Source organism: Eubalaena glacialis, chromosome 6, assembly GCF_028564815.1.
Source record: "Eubalaena glacialis isolate mEubGla1 chromosome 6, mEubGla1.1.hap2.+ XY, whole genome shotgun sequence".
In the NCBI taxonomy this organism is placed as follows: Eukaryota; Metazoa; Chordata; class Mammalia; order Artiodactyla; family Balaenidae; genus Eubalaena; species Eubalaena glacialis.
In genome coordinates this window covers 71,372,221-71,389,754 of record NC_083721.1, presented here as the reverse complement: position 1 = coordinate 71,389,754, position 17,534 = coordinate 71,372,221, and the positions used below count along the sequence as shown (strand labels likewise).

At 42.0% G+C, this 17,534-nt stretch overlaps 1 protein-coding gene across 7 annotated transcripts in view; it reads right to left on the bottom strand.

Moving 5' to 3' along the window:
- Window positions 1-292: 292 nt before the first annotated feature.
- KALRN (kalirin RhoGEF kinase) overlaps window positions 293-17,534 on the bottom strand; it is a 653,671-nt gene continuing 636,429 nt past the window's right edge. For all 7 annotated transcript variants that reach the window (XM_061194271.1, XM_061194272.1, XM_061194273.1 and 4 more), the window contains 9 exons: window positions 17,338-17,365; window positions 16,659-16,830; window positions 15,350-15,471; window positions 14,535-14,666; window positions 12,631-12,795; window positions 10,751-10,829; window positions 4,942-5,142; window positions 1,549-1,687; window positions 293-991 (listed from right to left, as the gene is read on the bottom strand). In XM_061194271.1, the coding sequence (XP_061050254.1) occupies window positions 446-991; window positions 1,549-1,687; window positions 4,942-5,142; window positions 10,751-10,829; window positions 12,631-12,795; window positions 14,535-14,666; window positions 15,350-15,471; window positions 16,659-16,830; window positions 17,338-17,365 (1,584 nt within the window). In that variant the 3' untranslated portion in view covers window positions 293-445. The remainder of the gene's footprint in view (window positions 992-1,548; window positions 1,688-4,941; window positions 5,143-10,750; window positions 10,830-12,630; window positions 12,796-14,534; window positions 14,667-15,349; window positions 15,472-16,658; window positions 16,831-17,337; window positions 17,366-17,534) is intronic.

Genomic DNA, 17,534 nt, shown 5'->3' with positions numbered 1-17,534 from the left:
TCTAAGTAATCTAATCCAGTATAGTTGACATACATGACATCTCTGTTAAATAGAACTTTTTGCTTAAAATTTCAGCAAAGGCGGAAACGTTTTATACTCACTTCAGTGAGCTGAAGTTTTGCCCAGTTAACCACTCATTTTGCAACACGCAATTAAAATTTCATAACAGCTGCTATTCTTCTTATCTTTGCCTCTCTTTTGAATACTTTCCGTGACTCTTTGCATCTGTATCCCTTCCGGATGACCTTCTGAAAAGTCCCTGGATTTAGGGTGATTTTACTACTGCTCAGACCCTGAAAAACCACTGAAGAGGTTTAAGAGGTACATCTCTCAGTCCAGAAAACCGCGTGGAGTGAAATAATGAACAGAATTATTTACAGACACATTCAGTCTTGCTTTGGTTCACACTGCACTTCCATGTGAAACCTCAAGGGCTGGGAGATGGCTACGTCCCTTGGTTTACCCGGTTGACAATGTAGCTCTTGACGTTGGGAATAGGCCGAACGTCGTTCTGGTGCTTGCGGCGCTCTATGAAGCATGCCAGGCGGGAGGTGTCCAGGGGAATTTTGGAGTAGCTGCCATTGTGGGGCTGCAGCCATGGATGCTGCAGGCAGGTGGCTGCCGTGGGTCGCCTCCGAAAGTCTTCCTGTAGGATCACATTGATGAAATCTCTGGCAGCATTGCTCACGCCACAGAAGTACTCATGGGGGAAGCTGAAATCCACCCTGCATACGTTGATACATGTCTCCTCCTTGCTCTCATCCAAGAAGGGGGAGACCCCGCTCAGCATGACATATGTCAAAACCCCGATGCTCCAGATATCAGTGCCCAGGGACACAGGGATGCCTTGGATCACTTCTGGGGCAGCAAACTCAGGGTTCCCAAGCAGGTGGTGGATGTGGAAGTGACCTGAGATCTGGACAGCATCCTCTAAGTCAATGAGCTTCACTCGAGGCACTGGAATCCGAAGGTCAATGAGCAGGTTTTCAGGCTGCGGAGATCCAAGGAGGCGGGGATAAGAGAAGGCAAGTTCAGCTCTCTGTTTTGACTACCAGTAGGACTCCATCCATTCAGACACGGTTCTGCCATTCTTTGATAAAGCCTGTAGTGTATGGGACATTCCCTATGTTCAAACTGAACTAAACTCTGAGGTTAAATGGTGCTTTAGGGAAGTTGTTTGACATTGGAAATCATGTCTTCTTAACTAGCCCTTACTTCTGCACTAAATCAAGAAAAGAATAAATTATTTATTTTGGAGAACAGGGGCTTCTTTTTGAAAAAGATGGTGACATTTAGTGGATTCCTTCTATAAAGTTAGACAAAGTGGTTAAAGCCTCCCTACCTTCTCTAACCCCAGGTGTCATGTGACTCTGGAGTGTTCTCACTAATTCACGAATAACACACTTAAATTGTGACAACCCATTTTGTGTTTAATATTCATAGGGATTCTAATGTAAGTAAATAAAATGAGAATTTACCCCCCTCAAGGGTAATGACTGGCAGGTTAGACTTAACCATTTCCCTGCTAGGGTTGCTACTTCTTATTACCTTTATGTCCAAATGTGCAACCCTGCAGTTGTGAAGGTACTGCAGGGCTTCCATGATGTCTCGTATGTAGAAAGCTACTTTTTCTTCCATCAGCTCATCATGATTCATAAGGTAGTCTAAGAGTCGGCCGTCATCCATCCTGAAAACAGGGAGGAAGAGACAAAGGAAATATGTTTATAAAGAAAACAGAAAAATAACACACACAAAAATCTGTAAGTTTGCTAACATTTCTCCTACTCCCTATTATAAATGAAGATCAATGTTGCAACACATGCGTATTTTAGTTAGAGCCCAAAGTTAGTGCAATGTTCAGAACTTATATTAAAAAGATAGATAGATAGATAGATAGATAGATAGATAGATGCATGCATGCTTCAGGGAAGAAATCTGTATAACCTTAAGACACATTATGTTTCGTTAACTTTTGAAACTGCTCACAAGGAAAAAGGTCTGACACCCCTTTAAGAGAGGTTAGATTGCAAAATAGAGAAAGGAGGGAGAGAGAGATCTTGCAATTGTCTGAATAACTGGAATCTGGTGGCTTCAAGGAACCTCATATATGTCTTGCAAATAGCTTTTACTTGTTAATTTTTAGTTGGGGAAAAATAGAAACTAGGCAAAGTTTGATCTTGGCATTCTTGACCCCCCTTTTGAATCCCATCCCTCTTGGGCAACGTTCCAATCTTAAAAACTATATCTGAAAGCCTGGTACAAGGGGCCAGCCAGACCTGGATTCAAATCCTGGTTCTGCCACTAACAGGTTGGCGGCTTGGAGCAAGTCATTTAAACTCTCTGTGTTTTGGTTTCTTCATCTTTAAAGTAAGAGTAACAACAACAACAATAATAATACCTATTTCATTATGAGGATTGTCCAAGGATCAAGTGAGACTTAAGCATAATTGTTAGCAATAGTAAGTGCGCAATAAATGGCAACTATTTTCAGGTGCTCTGGGCCCTCTTTAGCAGGGAGTGACCAGATGTCAGGCAGCTGGTCTCTAATATGCATTGGGCCATTAAGGCCCATCCCCAGGAAAGGCCCAGGCAGAGGAGCCTGAGCCAGAGTCAGAAACTACTTTTGAACACAGCTGACATCCCCCTGCCAAGTTTCCATTCTCTTCTCTGGCTTGTTCCTTCCCACAAACTTGTTCTCTTCTCCTGCTTTCCTTGACAGGATCAAAGGCTAGGTCCCATGAAGGCCCCCTTTGCCTTCCTCTGACCCTGCCAGGGTGGGATAGGGGTGGTGAGCATGGAGTGGAGTAGGACTGGGCTTGTTAGATGTAGCCCCCTGAACTTCTTAGGGCATTTTAGGGAGAAGTTAACAGTGGCTCTACTCTGAGACCAGAAAGTCTCAGCCACCAAGTTCATCCTTAGAGCTCTTAGACAATGCAGATGCCCAGGTCCCTCCCTAGACTAGGGAATCAGAGCCTCAGTTGCCTGGTAGAGAAAAGCTCTACCACCAATTTGGATGGCCACCAAAGGGGTACGCACAGTCATGGCATAACCAGGGTTTAGCTCAGGTACTGCCTCTCCACAAATCTTCCCTGAACCTCAAGTCCAGCCAAGCCCCTCTCTATGTTCTCACACAACTCTCTCCAAAATATGCATTTACCAGACTATGCTGAAATCATTCATTTACCTATGGACTTTCTCATTAGACTTCTAACTCCTCAAGGGCAAGAACTGTAACATTTCATCTTTGTTCCTGCCACCCAGGCCCAGGTCTACACAGTGGGTGGCACATAGTGAGTGCTCAGTAAATGTTTGATAAACTAGTTCAATGCAATATTCATCTCAGTTAATCCCTGCAACATCTCTGAGAAGCGGAAACATCTTCAGAATTCATAGATGAGGACCCTGAGGCCCAGGAAACTAAGTACACTGCCCCAAATCACAGAGCTGGAATTAGAACCCAGGTTCTCCATGCCAAGAACAGCTTCTTTCCATTACTCTGTGGCAGCCTGGTAGTCAACACCTTCCCTCAGAATGGTAATTGACAAGTCTGAAGAGGCAAAGGTTCTGGGTCTGCTGTACCACCTTGGTTGGTACACAAGTGACAATACCTTTTATTGGAACTCAAGTACAATATGTTGTCACTTGTAAACAAACATAGTTCACTGTCAACAGAATGTACCTTTTGAGTTAGGAAGCTCTTAACAAACAGGTTAGGCTCTGAAAGGCTGTTTGTAAATATATTTATGAAATCCAAAGTGACAATCTTAACTATACTCCAATAAAAATTAAAAAAAAAAAGAACTGGACTAAATAGTAAAGCATGAGGTCAGAATAAGTGGTTAATGTGCATATAAATTAAACTTATTTTTATCCATTAAAAAAAAGAAAAACAAAGTGACAACTTACCAGCTACTACACAGCTATAGAAAGTTAAGTATCACAAAAGGATTACAATTACTAACAGTGATGGTTTTGTCTCCTCTTGTTTCTTTTCAACCAGTTAAAAAATGTAGCCTAAGATGTTTGCATTTTGGCTTTCTTTTTTTCATCATAAATAAATTTACAGAAAGTTACTGCTTCGAACCCCTCCCTCCCCCACCACACACACCTAGACTAACAAGCACACAAGAGCAAGACTAAAATGACAGTTGAAAGGTGTAAACGGAGGTGCTTCTCTACGGAATGTAGGTTCATGTGGAGCCAGACACAGCACTGGTCTTCGGTGTAAATGTCTATCTCCTCTCCAGGCGCAGGGCCTCATCAGCACCAATCAGACAACATTTCTACGAGGGCTCCATACTTCTGAAAAGATTGTTCTCTTTAGCCTCTGTAAGAGCTCCCTAAACCACAGAGCACGATCTCTGTTCTTAGCTTGGGAAAGAAGTGGGAAGGATGTGACCTTACTGGTCTATTCTGGGGCCCAGTATGTGGCCCCAAGTATATGGCTGCCTGAGTCCCTAGAAAATCTGGAATGAGTGGAAGGTTTTGAGGGTAAGAGTCTACCCTTAAAGGAATTTCTTGGGTGGTAGATTGAGGATGCTATGGCAGTGGATAGATGCACAAACCTCTCTCTTTCATTTCAACTCCACCCCTGTCAATAAGCCCATTGCCAATAAGCTTTTCCTAAACTCCTGCCCAGCCCAAGAGTCCATAAGAGAAAGAAGATGAAAACTGGAGTGAGAGAGATGTGGGTTCAAGTCCCAGCTTCTCCATTTCCTAGTTTTAAGGAGCTACTTTTAATGATCTTTCTTATCCTTGATTTTCTGATCTATAAAATGGGAATAACATTTCTATACAGTGGAGGGGAGAGTGCATGTTACATACAACACTCTGTAAACTAGAAGACATTGTATGAAATGTAACTGCCATTTCCATTAATTGTGGGCAAGAACTAACCCAAATAGCTGGGGACCACCTTCGAGAGATGATGCCTATACTTACAGTTCCAAAATCAGGATGTAGGAAGTGGGGGACTCATAGGTGTCATGGAGAGTGATGTATTGGGGATGCTGCAGGTGCTGAAGTAGGGCAGCCTCGTGGGCAGCCTGCTCTTTTTTCTTCATTTTTTTGCTAACAAATTTCACAGCAACATCTTTGCGAGTAGCTTTGTGGATGCACTTCTTTACTATGGAGAACCGGCCTCTGGAAAACAAAAGGGAGAAAGTGTTTTGCCAAGATTCCTCAATCAATTAGGTATCATTTTATTCAAGGATATGAGAAGTTTTATCCGAAGTGGTTAGACAGTAACATTTTATTAGGAATCTACTTTTCTGTATTTTTAATTATAATGTTATCATTCAGAAAAGCCATCTTTCCTTTCTTAGCATTTTAGGGTTCTTTGAGATGCAAAAAACTAAATAATATTTTTAGTCAATATATTTTTCTGTCATTTTGAACATCAACCACAGGTTCAGTTTTCTTTTCTGAACAGAGTATATTTCTATAAAATATAACAGTGACAATGTTAAAGAAGGAGGAATTCTGCTTTATGGTAATTTCAAAACATTTTCTAAAGAGGCAATTTTTTCATTTTATTTTATATTTATGATCCTTCTGTTACAGAAAATTTCCAATATACACAAAAGTAGAGAGAATAGTAGAACAGATCTTCTGTGCACCCAGCAGCCAGCTTCAACAATTATCAACATTTTGCCAACCTTTCATCTATTCTTTTCCCACCTCCTGCCCTTTTTTTTCTGGAGTGTTTTAAGTGCATGTTATTTCTTTTTTTTTTTTTTTTTTTTTTTTTAAATATTTATTTATTTGATTTTTATTTGGCTGCGCCAGGTCTTAGTTGCGGCATGCGGGATCTTTAGTCGCGGCATGAGAACCCTTAGTTGCGGCATGTGGGATCTAGTTCCCTGACCAGGGATTGAACCCAGACCCCCTGCATTGGGAGCGCGGAGCCTTAGCCAATGGACCACCAGGGAAGTCCCGCATGTTATTTCTTGCATAAATACTTGGTTTGCATCTCTAGTTGACAAGGACATTTGAAAATATATAACCACCATGCCATTTTTATATCTAACAAAATTAACTGTAGCTGAAATAGACAGAATGGTTCCCAGACTCACCTGTAGGCCTATGGAAGGTAGTAAGAGAGTGAGATAGATGGAGAAACTGGTCAGCAATGGAAGCAGAGAGAGGGAGGGTCAAAGAGGTGACAAGGCAGCATCATCCAAAGCCTGTTCATGAGGTGCCCTAACCCAAGAGCAGAGGAATGAGCAGTCCAAAGGGCAGTCCACTCCTCTAGCAGAAACGAATGCATCAGACACCATGGCCACTACTAAGATTGTCCAACAGACTCCTTGACCTGGCTCTGTGTTCACCAAGCAACTTCCTGATAATAATAATTTTTTTTTACTATAGATTTTCCCCAAAGAAGAGAAAGCCCTAATTAATAAAGCAAGTATTAGACAAATATTAATCAAATGCCTACTACATGTCAGACATCATTCTTGGCATAGTGAACAAGTATTTGGTCAAACTGGCAGTTCTGTTTTACATCATCCATTAATAAACTGCCATTCTGGGTTTTAACAGTGCCCTCTCTTGTTTGTTTATTATAGGTCACCTCCTTCCAGAGGACTTTGGATGCAGGAAAACAACTGATTGCTGAGGAGAGATCTCCTGAATTAGTGGCTATGTCAAGGTACTGCTACCTTAATTTTTAAAATATATTTTGTGTGTATCAAAGTTATGCATCCCCATGGTTTAAAAAGTCAATTAGCTTTAACAAAGTTTCTTATTAAAAGCAATAGTGTCTCATCCTCCACCCGTCCCCATTTTTCCTCCTCTAGAGGCAGTTTAATATATCACTTCAGTATATTTTGCTGATTATTTAGGTATTTACTTCTATGACTCTAAATATAGTATGTTTTATATGGTTATTTCTTGATTTTTCAGTTTTAGTTATTATCTGTTGACATCCCACTATAGAAGATGAGATTTTAGTCTCTTTCCTTCCTTTGTCCCCATCACATAACCACTTTTCCCATCCCCTGTCCCCCCAAGAGAATTATATTGTAATCAATATTCAGTGTTTCCATTATTGCAACTATGTCAGTGTTGGTCACAGTTAAACCTCTAGTAAACTATGACTATTTTCCTTTTTGTGGTAAAATGCATTCTTCAATCTTTTCTGAAAAAGAGTGCATGGGAAATAAGTTGTTTGAGATTTGCATATCTAAAACATGCTTATTCTACATTTATACTTGATTGTTAGTTTCGCTGGGTATAATTCTAGGTTGAAAAAAATTTTGAGGAATTATTCTATTGCCTTCTAACTTCTAGTGTGATTGATGATGTTAACTGTTAATGTTCAAAGCATTATTATTCCTAATCCTTTGCATATGATTCTTATAAAAATATTTAGCGCTCTCCTCACTGAGATTTCTCCCACATTCTTTAGCTCAAATGGACACTTTCTGTAGTTCCGCTGGCCAGAAATATGGGATTCTGTCAAGAGTTTTAGCCTCTGGCATCCTCATACACTTCCACACAAATGCCCTTGTGGGTAAAAGAGTAAGAGAAAGAAGAAAGGGGAAAAAAATAGGAATCTCCCTGCTCTCTTCCTGTCTTTTGGCCATAAAGAAGGATTTCTCTTGGAGATTTTGCTCTCTGTGCATGCTGCACAGTTCACTGATTTAGCCCACCCTTGGGTTAAAGCTAAGAGCTCAGGAGAAAAACAAAAACCCAAAAACCCCTCAAAACAAAAAAACCCAGAAAACTCACTGCCACTGTCCTTGTCTTTTTTCAGGTGTTAACTTCCCTCCCCAATCTCTCTGTTACTTACTTTTCAGAATGCTCAGATAGTTGCTATCTGTATTTCATCCACGGATTCTAGTTGTAGTCAGTGGGAGAGAAAGGCTACAATGGGCTTACTCCATCTTGGCCAGCACCAAAGTTTGGCTCATTTTAAAAGCTGGGGATTAAAAAGCTGTTTGGAAGCTCTGTGTGTGTGGGTGGAGCCTGTCAACTCGACCTTCACTGTAGGGTGATCTGAACGGACTGTTTTGTCAGGGGAAACTCCAAAGTCAGTATCTTTAAGTCTTTCCTCTTGAGCTGGTCAGATTCCCCAGAGAAAGGCCCTCCTACTTTCTGCCTGGAAGGTGAAGCCCTGGCTGTCCACCTCTGGAGGCCTGGTGGGTAGGAGAGCAGGGGTCCTCAGAATCTAGCATTTATATACTCTCACAGTGGCCCTGTTTGGAGTATGGTTCCATTGCCCTCAGTTGGGCTGGTGTCCCTGAGAACAGAGGCACTCTGTTTCACCCTTTCCAGGGGATAAATCTCCAGTCTTTTCCTTGATTGGGAAAGACAATCACACAGCTACCTGAAGCTGGGGAGGAGGTCTGGAGCCACAACTTCTTCTCACACAAGGTTCAGACAACCCTTCCAATTTTAGCATCTTCTTTACACATATTTCCAGAGGTACTGGATGCTTCCAGCACCTGAGCCTTCCGGGAATTCTGCTGCAAAAGTTACACTGGCTCTCACTTGACCCCACAACTGACTTGGATTGAGTTTCTCAGGTCTCTCAGTCATTTGTCACTTTCACCTCTTTTTCTGCTTCTAATACTTGCTATCTCTTCTTCCAATGTCCTCATCTTTACGTGCCTGCTTAAAAAAAATCCTTTACTGTAGATTCAGTGAAGTCTCATGAGGGAATGAAAATGGATGCCTGTGTTCAACCTGCCATCCTTATCTGGAGACCTGGTACTGCTACCTTTTTGGATCCTGTACAGGTAACCAGGTAGCATTCCCAAGGGATAAGTCTTTGGCTTCTTTAAGCTGCAATGGTGCCTATATAGTTTATTTCTGGTTAAGTATGCCATGCTCAAGTGCTCTTTGCTTCTGTGGATGGGCTATAGGAGTGAAGCTATTTCTTTTTTGTTTTTTGTAATACTTAATTACTGGAGAGCTATTTTTAACAAGATAGTCATATAGATCTAGAATTTTATGTTTAGGTGTGATGGAGAAAGCTGACTCACTTACATGGCCCTGGCACAGATATCTTTTATGTATCTCATGTAAGTATCTATATGTTTTATTTCCATTCTGTTAATATATAGCATTTTAAAGGATCTTCTAAAAATATGAAGACTATACTTGGGGGGGAGGGAAAGCTTCAGGTTACTGGAGATGAAATTTAAAAAAAAATCAATTGCTTTGAACAGATCAGAAAATTGATTTCCCCTTAAGAAATATCAAAACGTCCATCTCTTCTAGGTAAAACATGCCTTAGCCTATGGCTATCAACAGCAAATACAGGCCTTGGGGAGGAATTAACCGGTACATCCAGGTGATGGAACCAATTTCATTTAGAACCAGATGGGGATTCGATTTGCTTATTATTGGGGTCATATGTAGCTTCACAAACTTTAATATCATGGAGCAAACTAGATTTCAACTACGAGAACTTATTTTTGACAAAAATTGCTATGATGAGAAACAACATATATTAGTAAAACAAGCACAGGCTTAAAGTCAGGTAGCCCAGGGTTTGAATCCTGGTTCTACACGTACTAGTTGTGGGATCTTGAGAAAGTTACTTAACCTCCTGAACCTGAGTTTCCTTTACTGGAAATCTACTCAAACACTACTTCATGGTGTTGTAAGGATTAGCTTAAATAACTTTTGTATACCAGCTGCATGGTATCCAGAATACTATACTACTCAACAAGCTTCATCATCATCATCATCATCACCATGTAAATTTCCACTGGCTTTTTTTTTTTTTTTTTTCTGTTTGGCTACACAAAGAAGATAGGAAAGTAGAGCTAAAGCTGGTTTTTGATGAAAGGAGCTGTAACAAAAGGCAGTGAATTACATTGTTACTCCTGCCTAAGAAATAGGAATAATGAACATTCTTGCTCTCTCCACAACCTCTGTCACAACCATGTAGGAAATTTTACGCTTCGTTGAGAGACGTCAATCAGAGATGGAGATGATGCTAACTAAGGTTGCTAGTGAGTGCTCTTTTATTTACACATCACAGGAGGGTGGGTGACTTGTAAGATCTACCCACATTCTCTCACCTAGACCTCCTGGAGACCAATACATCACAGGCATGTAAAACCTTCCCATCAACGATTTTGTGAGACAGATGATACATTATTTTTCACTATTCTGTTAAAAGTCACATTTCTATCCTTTTCATTTTTGAGGACACATTTTTCTAACCAAAAGAGAGAGAGACCTGTACCCAACAATTAGTGCTTATATATTCTTCTCAAGAACACATGGAACTTCTTATGAAAATTGACCATATACTACTCATAAAGCAAGTCCCAACAAAAATCAAGGAATCAGTATCATATAGACCAAATTCTCCAACCATAAAGCAATTAAATTAGAAATCAGTAGTAAGAAGAAAATTTTTAAAAATCTCATACATTTGGAAATTTTAAAACAGTTCTACAGTTGGGTCAAAGAAAAGAATCATAGTTGAAGGAAAAATACGTAGAACTGAATAATGAAAATGCCACATATCAGAACTCAGGATTTAGCTAAAATTGTACTTTGAAGAAAAGACTGAGCCTTAAATTCTTATATTAGAAAAGTAGAAAGGCTGAGAACTTCAATGTAAGCAGTTAGAAAAAGAACCATAGAAAATACACATAAATATTCTAGTTGTTTCTTAGTATAGAGAAAATGCACTTAGTGAAAGAAACACAAAACAAGAAGTCGTTATTATCATGTGATGTTCTTAAGTGTTCATGAATAAAGGAACAGAAAACTGGGTTATTACCTTCCAATTTCATTCAGCTCCGTATAAGCTGAATCAAAATTTTCCTTCCAAGAAATGGTGGCACCATCAGCAGCAGCATCTTTGGAAGAGAAAGAATCCATTTATAATATTGAGAAAGCCATATAAGAATAACGAAAAGGTTAACAGAAAAGCTCCAGCATCACCCCCAAAGCAATTCTCATGACTAAATATGGAATCTTAACTCAGTGGGAAAATGCCACAATTCTCTGAAATGTTATCTTAAAAAAATATTATCCAAGGGGAAACTGACATGACAGAGTCAGACTCCCTGTACCATCTCCATAAACCAAGGGAAAACTCCGAACAATCAGAAATGTAACTTCTGGATGTTGTCAAATAGAAATCTGCTAGAAAAAATTAAAAGGGAGAAAGAAAAACACTTTGAAAGGCCTAGAAAAGCCAGTGAGAATCAGGGCTGTAGGGAGGTTGCAGCAGAGAGGAAAGGGGAAGAGTTATACCGCCAAGGAGAAAAGGAAAGGAACGTGCTCAAAACATTCTAAAAACTGCTTTCTCACCCCTTTGTTCTCAGAATTAATGAGCTTATCTGGTGTATTGAGTGATTTAGCCTAACCCAAAATCTTCGGTGGTATTACCTTGTATGATGCATTAATTCCCTGGCAATGATTTACACACACACACACACACACACACACACACACACAAGCACGCACACCAATATCTATCTGTGTTGACTGCTGGGGAGCAAGGCTCACAAAAAGAAGCAAAACAGAAGCAGCAGTCATCCCTGGGCAGGATTTAGGCAGTGGCCTGGGAACAGAGTAGTCAAGGCTGCAGCACGTCTCTTTTGACCCCGGTCACCTCAGGCTGCCCAGAGCACAGCCAGGCTGAGCTTGGACATGGCTTACCCATATTGAGTTCTCAGGAAATAGAGAACCGGGGCCAAGGTTTCCCAGTGAGTCACAGGCCCCTGGGAGCAGAGCTGAGCGGGGCTGGCAGTGGGGAGAGGACTGGGGAACATTTCCGGAGCTAACCACGGGGGCGGGGCTGCAGCCCGGGGCCCTAGAGGGTCCACAGCTCCTCTTGAGACTCCAGGATGCCCTTAACCCAAAGACGCACGTTCACTGTCTTTTAACTACAGTGACCTCCTCTCCCTGCCCCAACACACACAGTCCACTGCCCTGCACTGCCCAAAACCTTGCTAGTTGGAGATGTCTTTAGGTTAACAAGTTTCGTCTTACCAAATGTCCCAGGGACCAAGGTGGCTTGATGAGATAATGAATAGGGGGGCAAAATAAGAACCACGTTTGTAAAATACTCATGTGCAGCTAGTTAAATGCATATCTTAGTTATTCAACACATCTACGTAAAAACATATCCATGTTGAAACAAGACGTTCTGGGAAGGTTGTGGGTGGAGAAACTATGGAATACTCATTTTGACTCAAATCCTTCAGGCAGGTTGCTTTCCTCTCCCCGTTTTAAATTGGTGAGTGGGGCTGAGGTACACTTAGGCCATCAGGGGTTCCCAGGGAAGAGGTGGCTCGGTGTTCCCGTCTCAGAAGAGGGTCGGTAGCATCCATGTGACTCACGGCCCCTGCCTGCCCCTCTTGGTTCCTGGAGACACACACAGGTGCCCAGGAACCTAGCAGGCCCAGGGTAGACATGGGTGGCAGCTCTAACTTGAGCCCTGTACTTTACGGAAACACTCTTCGTGAGGCCTCTGAAATGCTACTTGGCAGAAGCCGACAAGCAAATCCAGGTCACCTCTAGCTCAGTGGCCTATTGACACTGCCAGTGGGCAGTGACATGCCAGTGAGCAGCCAGTGCCATTGAGTATGTGACAGTCGGCCAGGTGTCTTGTCTCTGTCGCCTGGGGTACTGGGCATGGCTGGGACTCACCGTATTCTGGAAGTCGCACGAACTCTGAGGGCTCGCTGGGAAGGCTGATCCCCCAGGGGTTACTGGCACTGACTCTGAACTGATAAGGACTCCCAGGACTGAGGTCCTCAATGACAAGGTAAGTGTCCAAGGTCGACGCTACCGACTGCTGCCAGGCCTGGGAACCTAGGGCACAATTTCCGAGGGGAAGCAAAGAGGAAAAGCCAGAGGCACATTGTTTCAAAGACCTTCAGCAAACAAAGAAAGGAAAAGTGACACATTCCATTCAAGGGACAGTTGTGGTCACTGCCTCGGGCCTTGAGAGCCTGTGGGCTAACTGTGGCAGGTTTGGGTTCAATTTCCTAAAAGACTGAACACGCCCTGAGAGCGGTGCAAGCAGCTGGCCTGTAGAGTCTGTTCATTTTCAAATGGGCACATGGGAGAGTGAAAAGACATAGAGCATGCAGAATTTACAGAAGCACACATGGCACATTTTTAATAAGGCCAGAAAAGTATATTGTAAATTAATAACAAAGTGAGAGAAAATACGCATTTGGAAGTTGAAACAGAAAGGAAATGAACATGTACGGAGCATTAGGTACATGTAAAATACTGCGGAAGGAGTCTTCCCATAATTCTCTCATTTAACCTTCTCACTTAAATCCTCAGAAATCCTGAGGTTGGGAGGATTAATCTCACTTTACAGATAAAGAAACCAAGGCTCAGAATGATTAAATAACTTTCCCAAGAGAACTTAGTTCATCTTATGAACTATGACCTGAATAATGCTAAGGGAAATACAGGCTTGGAAAGATATGTCTCTCAGCTCAGCATCGATCGATACCTTTGTGCTGCACTGAGAGGCACAGTGAACAGCTAAAGAAAGAGGCAAACATAAATAGCTTTATAACTGCAGAGGGCCTGTTTAAGAGAAGAAAGAAGGGTTAAAATAAGAGTAACAGAGAGTAAAACAGAGGATTCTGGTTCCAGGTGCAAACAGTTGCTTTCAATTCAGGTGTGTGACTCATCCCACGGTTCAGAGAGGTGTTATTAACAATTAGAGCTACCCGGCAGCTTCTCATTTCAACTAATTCTTCTTGATAATAGCTGTTTCTAACTGCTAAGGAAATGTATGCACTCTTAGCATGTAAATGTAACAAATTTAAAAACTGAACAATTTGAAAAGTCATCATATATATATAGTGGTCTCTAAAGTTTGTCTGGGGGTAAAGTTGGCGGGTGGAGGTGGAGGTGGGGTAGAGCTCTGCTTTTGCCACCCTAGTTACTTCTCTGGGAGAAAGATCACAGATTGGCAAACTAGAGACCTGGGTTCTCGTGCCAGCTCTGCCTCTTATGAACCCCAGCCTCGTGTTTCTTAACTTTCTTTAAGCTTTAGCCTCCTCATCTGTAAAATGGGCCTGATGGCTTGGTGCTTTGTGACCACCTAGAGGGGTGGGATAGGGAGGGTGGGAGGGAGGGAGATGCAAGAGGGAAGAGATATGGCAACATATGTATATGTGTAACTGATTCACTTTGTTGTAAAGCAGAAGCTAGCACACCATTGTAAAGCAATTATACTTCAATAAAGATGTTTTAAAAAATAAATAAATAAAATAAAATAAAAAATAAAAAAATAAAATGGGCCTGATGGTCCCTGTCTGGGTGATCGGGCTGGTTAAGTAGAGAAGTGCACGTGAAGGTACTTTGCAACCTGCCATGAGTCATTATCATTCTGGCAAAAAACCCTGCTCAGTGTTTGAGATCAAAGGTGGCTGTAGCCCAGCACTGAGGCCTTTGTGCTGAGTTGGAAGACACAAGAAGGAATAGCTGATGAAAGGCATAGAGGCAAATAGTTTTATGACTCTGAAGGCCCTCCTTACGAGAAAGAGAAGATAGAAAAAGAAGAGCAGGGGGAGACGGCGCACCTTCCTCTCTGTACTCCACAGTGTAACCAGAAATAGTGCAGTTTCCCGTGCTGGATGGGGGCAGCCAGCGGAGAATCACGGAGGTGCAGCTTCTCTCCTGGGCAATGGGGCGGTTAGGGGCTGCTGGAACACCTATGGGGACAGAAATTAGGGTCAAATGCTATTTCTGCAGAACTTGGCATTTTACACCAAGGCTGAAAGTCACCTAGGGAATGTTGACACCTAACGTGTGTCTCAAATGTTTCCTATGACCTTCTCCACCGAGTGGCACACCTTTCCCTAGGCCCGAGGGAGAGCTGGGAGATATACCTTGTTGTCAGAAGTTCTTCCTCGGACTAAATGCTGCACCCTGAAGAGAAAGCTTGGTCAGAGAACTAGGCTTGAGGAGGTGTACAGTAGGGCACGGACAGCTCTTATCAAAGATTCATTCTGTTCCCATTTGCTGGAACTTTGCTTTGGAACTTTCACAATGTACCTCTTCTTTCCCAGGTCTCAGGGATCCCTTGTAATGTCCAGTTAAAATGTTTGACTAACACAGATTCATAGAGACAGAAAGTAGAATGGTGGTTGCCAGGAGCCGGGGGTGGGGAGGAATGGAGAGTCGTTGTTTAGCGGGTGCAGAGTTTCAGCTTTGCAAGATGAAAAGAGTTCCAGAGATGGATTACACAACAGTGTGAATGTACTTGACACTACTGAACTGTACACCTGAAATTGGTTAAGATGGTAAATTTTATGTTATGTGTATTTTACCAGAATTAGAAAATGAATATTAAAAAGAGAGCACAAAAAATGTTTGACTATCAAAGAGACTGTACCTTGCACTTTAACGGTAGCAGACGTTGATGTGGTGCCGTGGTCATTTGCTGCTATGCAGGTATAAATACCGCTGTCTTGGGGCATCAGATTGCAGATTTTCAGGGTGATTTCCCCGGAATCACTAGGGACACGAAAAGGATGCCCTTCAGACTCCAGTAATGAGAAAAGTGACTATAAAAGTATAAGGGGTGCTGAGCTGAGTCCTTAGGACCAAGGTCTAGTCCCTGTTCTGTTACCTTCTTACACACTTGGCTGAGCACCTTGCCTCTCCATCTCCCCAATGCCATACAGAGGAAGAAAATTCTTGCCATGCCCATCTCTTAAGTTGGTTGTAAATGAGGCTTAGTAGAGGAGTAAAATGGGATAAGAATCAGAACGTGGTTTGAAATATATCAAGTTCTATGCAAATACTGGTCCCCAATATTACTAGTGTCATTGCCACCTAGCAACTTGGTCCTAAAACATTTTCAGTCCACAATCAATAACAAGTGGTACAAGAAAATGGAAAGAGAATGAAATGTTCAAGTATTTCACATTCTACATGTGGGACCCTCAAAATAATTAAGTGACTTAAGCAAAGGCAAATTCCTCTACTAAATAACTTTCCCAGTAGTCCCAGCCTGGGGTCCAGGACATCAAGGGGAAGAACTGCTCTGAAAGGGTTAAATGCAGAGGTCACAGTCAGCCCCACTCCCTCCCCACTCACTGGTCTCGACAAAACCTGGTGATCTTCATGAGCCTCACCATGCACTGACTCTCACGCTAAGCTCCCTGGGTCCACTGATATTTCAGGACCTGGCCGGGGAGTCTCTGCTGGGAACACCATTTCACATGCAAAAACATTAAGTTAAAGGATGAAGTGTCTTGATCCTAGTTGTTTCTTCCATAAATGTTTCTTAAGCATCTAGGGCTTGTTACGGCTTTCCTCTGTAAGCAGTACTGTGCAAGAAAGTTCTTAATTAGCCGCAATAAATATTAACAGAATAATTGGGAGGCAGTCAACCAAATTTGTTAAATAGTCTTTGTGAGAAGCATGCTTGTGGCTGGATTTTCTGTTTTCTATTGCACACTTTGGAGTAAGTCATTTTTTGTTTCTTCTAAGAAAATTGTTCTTTAGTTAATGAAGGAATTGAGTATACCACTGTTTCACAGGTTTCCGAGGGGCACAAAGGTTCTGTGCTAGGATAGGCTCCAGGGCAGCTCTTCTCTTGAGAGACCAAGTAACCAGAACAGGAGCTACATGCCAGACTTAGCCTCCGGGTACCGCACTGAGGTGCTGGGGTTGCTGGCGTGGGGACGTTAGCTTACCAGGAGGAGACGGTGTACGTAGCTGAGCTGTTGTCAGTGTCAAGGATGTTCTGGTCTGGACCCTTCCAGGTGATGGTGGGCTTTGGCCGCCCACAGACTTTGCACTGCAGTGTCACTGTGTCCCCAAGCAAGCAGGTCACATCCACTAAGGGCACAAGGAATTCTGGCGCCACTGTGGTCAAATCAACATCGACATAAATTTGCATCATTCAGAACAGACAGAATAAAACAGCTATTTTATAACACAACCCTCTCATTCCCCACCCATGTTGTGTAACGATTCAAATAACCTTCAGCTTAACTCTGTAGAGTCACCTGTGTCCCGTGAAAAAGTATTTTTAAAGTAATAAATGTTTATTTGAGATTAAATTAGGAAATATAGATTAAAAAAGAGAAGAAAAAAGCTCCATGGTGACATCACACAGGGGTTACTGTGAACAGTCTGGTATATATCCTTTTAGACTTTATATAAACGCATATTTTCTTACAAAAAGTGGATCCCATTATACACATTACAAGGTGTGGTTTTTTTCACCCTAACAGTGTATCCTAAACATTTTCCTTGTCCGTAAGTAGAGAACTGTATCACCGTTGTTTAAAGGTGCTACCTCAGTGCTGGATTTGCCATAATTTATTTAGCCAATCGCCACGTACTCAATTCTGTCACTTTTTAACTCACCTTCTTGGATGAAATTTGGATTTAAGATCTGAAAAACACAAAGAAACAGAAAATTGCTTAAATCCTAAACTACTAAAAGAGAATGGGAGACTTCTATCCTAGTGAGTAAAAAGAAAGTACAGTTTGGGGCGAGAAGCGTGGAGCCCAGCTCCTGTGGCTTGTGACTGCATCACTATTGCAGTAACAACAAGGGCACC